Source organism: Daphnia magna, unplaced genomic scaffold (assembly GCF_020631705.1).
Source record: "Daphnia magna isolate NIES unplaced genomic scaffold, ASM2063170v1.1 Dm_contigs181, whole genome shotgun sequence".
NCBI lineage: Eukaryota > Metazoa > Arthropoda > Branchiopoda > Diplostraca > Daphniidae > Daphnia > Daphnia magna.
The window spans coordinates 126,160-133,267 of NW_025533158.1; the positions used below are offsets into that span (position 1 = coordinate 126,160).

Sequence of the window (7,108 nt, forward strand, 5' to 3'; positions counted from 1 at the left end):
ATGATTGATTTCACTTACATCCCTTGCGGACACGATTGTGCGTCTGCATTTAAAGCATTGTTTGCTTCATATTTCGTGTTCAAATCCAAATATCCTCAATTCCTTGGTCCCTTTTTCAAGTTTTTTGAAGAGGCTGTTTTTTCCATTCACCCGTCCATTACCCTAACTGTAGCCTCTTTTATTGCTTCCCTTGACTCTGCCCCGAATGAATTTGTTTTTGAAACTAGCTGTTAAATGTCTTTTTTTTGTTATGCAGCATGTTTTCATTGAAGTTTTTCCCCTTACTAACAAACCCTTTCTTTACCTCTCTCCTGATTCCTGTGTGACAATGGAAGCATGCTGCAGATATTTTTTTTTCATTGTATTACTATTGAGTTTATTGGGCAAACTTAGAAATAAAATGCATTGGTCTTCTTAATTCTCATTTGTTTTTTACTGCTGTTTATATAGTGTAATTTGGGGTATATATTTGGGCGTTCCCGTTTCCTTCGAGTACCCTACTCTATCTCCATTTTACTCGAACGGTTCGAGTATGGGTAATTGAACCACAACCACTCGAGCTTCGAGCTATTGTCACTCGAATTCGAGTGGTGACGCATTTCGCATCGATTTTCGGTGCACTTCGAGTACCTTTAAAGCATGAGAGTGTACGTACAATGCCAAATCTCTAATTTTCTAAACCACTGTTCATTACAATGCAGTTAATTCAAATTTCCTGCCCACATATCAAACACGTGCCATTGAAAATCTTAGACGAAACGAGTGGATTTCAAACCAAAATAAGATATTTTTGGTCAAATTTGGCATTCCTCACACATTTGGCTGATGTCACCTACTCGCCGGTTTTCCCTTTGCTAATGGCTAGCGTTGTTCACTTATTGTCGATCCTTCAACTGCTGCTTATTCGAAGAACGGGAATCTCTGCAAAACCCATTAGTCGTTTGGACGACATTCTATTTTAACAGCTTCCGCTTGTTCAGTTGTTCTTCTGGATTCCACCGTGGAGATATCCCAGTTTTTCATCATAGCCCTTTCTGAGGGAGCATTTCGCTTCAAAGCTGAGATGTTTTTTTTAGCTGTTTTCCTTTTCCCATAGTGCTTCGCGTATTGACTACGGTTGAAGATGTGTTTGATTTGATACAATCAGTGCTTTTGGTATTACCAGTGAGTTGGCACCTCCGCTGTGTACTGTTGGTTAACGAGCACGCTCACCATACGAGAGATCCCGAGTTCGAATCTCGGTGAAAGTGAGTATGAAGTCAGGAACAATGCACGTTGGTCGCTATATACGGAAGGTGGTCCTCGATGTAAAAGTCGTGACCTCCCACCCGCTTCTTTTATATAGTCCGCGTACTCTTCCCAAAAATAAAACCGAAGCCGTGTAACTCTAGTTGGTGGACAAGAGTGTATGGTGTATAGTGTATAGTGTATTACTTGAGATCTTAATATTGCTTAAAATGTCTTTCAAATAGTATCGGACAACTTCTGATCTAATTAAATAAATGCAAAATGAAAATTTGACGTTTTTATGACTTAAGTCATGACTTTTGACGTAGGGAAATTGTTTGGTGTTCTTCGATCTCGTACTACTTTATTCTCGTACCATATATCTCGTACCGGTACGAGATCATCGGTACGAGATTGGAGCTTCTAAGCAGTCGGTACGAGATCATCGGCTCTTGACAGAAGATATTTTAAAAAATTTCTTCGTCGTAGAAGAGCCACTACTCTAACCAACCGCCCGGCATTGCTCCAAGCCGCTTAATGAAATCTGAGAGAAACTGGGCCGCCTTAAATACGGTCGCAGAGGGTGAGCGCTGCGCCACCAAGCGGGGTTCGTCCCCTTTGGGTACGAGATTTTCGGTACGAGATTGCCGGTACGAGAGACTTAAGTAAGAACGATTTAGTTTTATTAGAAACAATAGTTCTGAAAAAAACTTGCTTTATTGTAGTTATATCTGTATTTTTGGCAAGAAGCAGCTGAATTTAAAAATCAAAATACACTATTGGAACATTTATACGACTTGACTGACGATTGTATAGATTCTCAATTCGTTTTCAAGAAAAGCAGTTGAACTCATCTATCAAGTAAAGACGAGATGCTTCCAGTGCTGCAGATAACGAAGAAAGCTTTCTAATAAAATAAATGATTATTTAAATGGATGTTTAGACTTTATCGAATTTGTAAATTACCTTAATCAGTTTGGTCATATTTACAGGGCATGCGATAAGTCTTGGAGCAGTACTTCAGAAGCTCATCTACGGTATATTCCTTGGTGTGTTGATATTTCTCCCAAATATCTTTAATCCTCTCGTTGGTCCTCATATACACTTTGTTCTGACTCCTGACGTCTTGACCCTGTAACAACAATCTTTTTATTAATCAAATTCATCTGAGTTTCTTTATAGAGAAGTTCAATGAGATGATATAGGTTCAAATCGCCCTTCTTAGGAGCATGCATGTTTATCCGGTAATGCCACCCTTCGGCATCATTATTCGTCCGCATTTCTTGAAAAAAGACGCTCCAAGTATCTGGAGACCAAACACGACTCGTAATCCACTGTTTCTCGACATAGTCAAAGAACGTTCTCAGATCTGTAATAGGTAATGGTGGAAGATTATCGTCGGTTCTTTCTTCGTTTAATGCAATCAAATCATCAACTAATTGGACTGATCGATCCTTCAGTTTTTTTAAACAACCTTGAATTTCTTGATATGGAACGAATGGCAAAGCTAATGTTTCCCGCACTAACTCTTTGATTTTTGAATCTGTCCTGTAAGCTACTGAAAATCCAAGTCTTTTAAAATTACGATACACACTTTGCGTCCAATGAAAATTGCAACCAAAAATCTTCGTATCAGGGAAAACATCTTCAAATGCTCTTTTGGTCGCTGTTTCGAAATCCAAGACCACTTCTTCTAAGCAAGGTTCGTACTCGGGATCAAAAAGGGATTTTAATTTTTCAAGGACCGCGACATAATCGCTTAGCTCGCGACCGGACATCAACACATAGAGCAATGGAATCTGTTTTGACTTTCCATTCTTCGTGACAAACCCATGGATGGTGAACAACTGGCTAAATGGAAGTTTAGCCACATGAAAAGATCCCGTCAACATACCATCTACGCATATTTTGCAGATCCCTTAGCTGCTCTTTACTGGCGAACAAAATGTGCCGTCTATCCCCTACAGTGATGTCACCAACAAAAAAATCCTTCGGCAGAGCATGGTGTTGCAATTCAAATTGGAGGGTGGTTGGATGTAGAGGCCAGTCCTTTTGTCCGATGTAATTGCCAGCCTTAGCTAAATTATCTGGGTGCGGTAGATCTAAATCTGGATGCTGCATAGCAGCTGGGACAAGTGCTTCTTCAGCAATAGCTTTAGCAGATTAAAATTTTTGGAGAGTGCATTTTCTTTTAACTTTTTTTACTAAGGGAACTTTCAAAATCAGAGAGGGATCGGGAAGATGACTATGACCCTTTTCACCTTCCTTAAATTCTTCTCCCTTTTGCTTTACAAACACTGCACAGGATTGCTCACCTTTTAAACCACGCATCGTACATAGCCAAGTGACTACTCCACTTTTAGTGGGTTTCTCGCCTTTTTCTCCCATATCGATTACCTATTCCATCCAACAACTGATCCTTTCCCCTTATCGAAGCCCCAAATTCAATATAAAAGTGTTTCACCCGGATTGCTGGTGTGATTGGCTCCTCGTAAATCAGGCTTTTCTCTCTGATGGGGACCGGAGTAACGTGACGAGGCGAATGAACAGTATCTCCATTCTCTGATTCAAAGGATGATCTAAGTGATAAGACAAAATATTATTAGTTACTTCTGTTTGCAATAAACATTTTTTAATTGTATACCTGCTAGCTGTGGAATTATCTTCTGGTCTAACTGGGCTTGGTGGGTGAAGTGAAGTGTCTAATCTAGAAAAAGAAAAATCAAAAGGATTAATTGCAGAGTCATTCAGAGACATATTGGCAACTGCCATGTCAAGTAATTCCTGTGGAATATCTGAAAAGTCCATATTTATTGACGGCATTGGAGGGACAACTTCTTCAAGGACGACTGAGTGGTTAGAGGAGCTATGAATAGTAAATGTTTCATTGACAATTATGTTTGTAGTTGAAGAAGTTGAAGCGGTAACTGAATCCGAGAAAGGAATAACTGCTGCATTTCGCCTTTTCGGAGAACTTTGGTCGTAACGAGGGTTCGGTTTTCTGTTCCGTTTAGGTCGTGATTGCTGGAGCGGAATAGAATTAGCTTCAACGGCGGCTGAGGGAATACTCTCCAGTTCACAAGCAAAACATGTAAACAAATTGTCCCGCTTTGCGATCTTGTAGCAATCCTTGTCAATAGCTGAAGTAAATTTAAAAAAATCAGTAAATATCATAGGAAGACATCAATTTAACAAACAAGTTTTCAGCAAACAAGAAATAATGACATAGAAAATAGTCTCTTGCAATCTCATACTTTTCAAATCTTTCAGTAATAAGTAGAATACAAAACAGTTAAGAGCAAAGACTGAACTTACATGCAAAACAGCGTCAGTGAACCGATTTCTCGCACTGATTGCACTTAATTTTCTGATCTCCCTTTTTAAACGCTATCTTACACAAGAGACACTCCATTCTTGGCAAAAGATGAAACACAACTGTCGTAGTTCTCAATTTTGTCTTCTTATATAAGACGTCAAAGCAAAGCAATCCAAGGTCATTCCAGACGCAACCCTTGTAACAATCCCATGGCGCTTGTTTACTCGGAGAGAATTCTGAGAGGCTTCAACTATCATCTACCGACATGTCATGTACAGCCACCGGAAAGTCAACAGGAACTTTCTTAGAAAAAGGTCTACTCTTTTTAACAAAAAAACTTAACATGAAAAACATTATATTTAAAAACAAACTTCAAGTAAATGGAAATATAGTAGTGGATACGATAGCTTAAGTTACTAAGTTCATCAGTTACCAAGCCAACAGTCAATGAACGGTATTTGCCCACACAACAAAGAGCGCTGATTACTTTAACACTGGCCAACATGATTCCGTGCCGTGAATCATCTCTACTTTTGCTATCGGCAGATAACCTTCAAACGGAGTAGATTTGTCTAGTAATGGCTCCGAATTCTCTAGCCTATTGAAAAACATAAACGCAGTTTGAAGATACAATTAATTTAAAAACATATTTATATCAGTTTACCTTATCCGTGATTTGTCTCAATGCAGATTTACGCATAGGTGGGGTACCGTTCTTGATTTTAAGTAAAAGAGTCATGATTTTTCGTTCCTTTAACTCTTCTGGGCTCAATGAATCTTTATCAACATCAATCTGTAATATAATAGAGTAAAAACCTTTTGATTTTACTTAAAAGAAATAGTTAAATGTAATTACCAATAGCTTGTCGAAATATTGGGGGTCTTCTGGATTCACCGTTTGATGGTACTGATACAGCTTTTAATGTACCATCCTTTGTCGGTAAGCTTACGGCGGACCTAAAAATAAATACAAATGATTACACGTACAATCTCAACTACACCATAAATTATCCATTATCGTTACCTCTTGCTCTTCGGCGCGCAACTGTTTTTCACGAATAATGTGAGCGTAAGTGAGAGATCCAACGTCTGGGGTTTTACCGCCGGCACAGAATAGCAATATAAAAAAGAAAAATGGGTTTTAATTCAAAGTAAGGAAGATCTTGTAATCAAAATTTATAGAAAAATTGGCAGTCAAGACCCAAAACTCCCTGTGAGCGACGGAAAGTAGAAACAACTCTTCAACGGTTTCTTCGCCCACAAGAAGTTACAAATACATACGTGGTTATTATTATTTTTTTACTTATGTTATTTATTATGATTACGGGAGGGGAATTTGAGCAGATCAGCTCCTGGCCCACAAGTGAATAATCCACCTATAATTAAGTAGCTTGTTCTAGGTTAATATTGGCTTCTAGTATGCTTAATAGTTTCTTGTAACAATTCCCCTTTGAGAGCCTTAGATTACTCACCTCCAAGAGGTTTTAACTTAACTGGTTGCTATGGCACTCTTTTAATTTGCCATTTGGTCACGATTGAGAATATAGATAAACAAAAAGATTTTACTTCACAATCACAGATGTTCTTAATTTTAAAATAAGATTAAATTGAATAATGTGTTCCACTATTGCATTACAACACACAATTATACAAAATGAATAACAAATATTAAATTTACCTTCAGCAAATGAATCAACACGTTCTGGGGAAATAATCAACTTCCAACGCATTGCTCTGTATTCATCTTCTCTATCAGCAATAGTTGATCTCCGATGTTCAGCAAATGGGTCAAAGTCTTCTCCTGCCACATTATTGAGAATCGCAGCTGGTGCTGTGAAAGTTTGCCTGCCTCCAATGGCAACTGCTCCATCATAATCTTCTCCTTCAACTTCATCAGTTGTGGCAATTGAAGTTACATATCCATCAAATCGACTTTGAACTTCACCGTAGATTTCTGAATAAAAAAGCCTGATTCGTCAAATCCGATGTGATCTTTTTCATATATATCTACCTTGCTCCTTGACTGGATTTCCTGAACTTGAGCTGCAATTTCTGTAAAGCATGCTGGAAACTTGGAAAGACATATCAATATCCGCAGTCGTCTGCTTTGTTTTTATTTTACCAAGTTGAAATTATGGCTGCCGTTTATTTCTTTTTTCAATTTTTAAATAATTTAATAATTCCGAAAAATGGAATGCTATGGAATGAAAACGTTAACAGAACATTTTTATCCGTAATTAGTAATCTATAAGATTCTTTCCAGAATTAGTTCTAACGTAAGTTTATTTATTCAAAGTCTAAATCCATCTATTGGCGAATTTCGTCTCCAAAGCCATCTATTGAGCTTAACAGGCGAATTTCATTCGTTTCCTCCGACCCAAAATGGAAAATGCCTCGCCCTAAATCACTCCGGGAAATTAAATTTTAACAAGAAAGTAAACAATAAGCAATATGAAATTTTACAAGAGGGGACGTAGAGCTAAACCTGATAAATTTATTTATTAAATCGTTCTTACTTAAGTCTCTGGTACCGACAATCTCGTACAAGCAATCTCGTACCGACAA

At 38.0% G+C, this 7,108-nt stretch overlaps 2 protein-coding genes across 4 annotated transcripts; both read right to left on the bottom strand.

Moving 5' to 3' along the window:
- Positions 1–2,303: 2,303 nt before the first annotated feature.
- Positions 2,304–3,100, bottom strand: LOC123467392. The gene has a single exon (XM_045167343.1). It carries the CDS (start codon positions 3,003–3,005, stop codon positions 2,304–2,306), a length of 702 nt encoding a protein of 233 aa, XP_045023278.1. The 5' UTR covers positions 3,006–3,100.
- A 484-nt stretch (positions 3,101–3,584) lies between these two features.
- Positions 3,585–6,812, bottom strand: LOC123467393 (splicing factor 3B subunit 1-like). 3 transcript variants are annotated; one of them, XM_045167344.1, is made up of 10 exons: positions 6,555–6,807; positions 6,222–6,497; positions 5,869–5,919; positions 5,745–5,800; positions 5,568–5,632; positions 5,400–5,500; positions 5,208–5,336; positions 5,031–5,141; positions 3,872–4,367; positions 3,585–3,806 (listed from the first exon to the last, which is right to left on the bottom strand). In XM_045167344.1, the coding sequence occupies exons 1-7, from the start codon at positions 6,625–6,627 to the stop codon at positions 5,332–5,334; spliced, it is 627 nt and encodes a 208-aa protein (XP_045023279.1). In that variant the 5' UTR covers positions 6,628–6,807; the 3' UTR covers positions 3,585–3,806; positions 3,872–4,367; positions 5,031–5,141; positions 5,208–5,331. The 3 variants fall into 3 exon arrangements, 2 of the variants coding, with proteins under 2 accessions (XP_045023279.1, XP_045023280.1); XR_006641748.1 differs by lacking the exons at positions 5,745–5,800; positions 5,869–5,919 and having other exon boundaries at positions 6,555–6,812; XM_045167345.1 differs by lacking the exons at positions 3,585–3,806; positions 3,872–4,367 and having other exon boundaries at positions 4,882–5,141.
- Between the last annotated feature and the right edge of the window lie 296 nt (positions 6,813–7,108).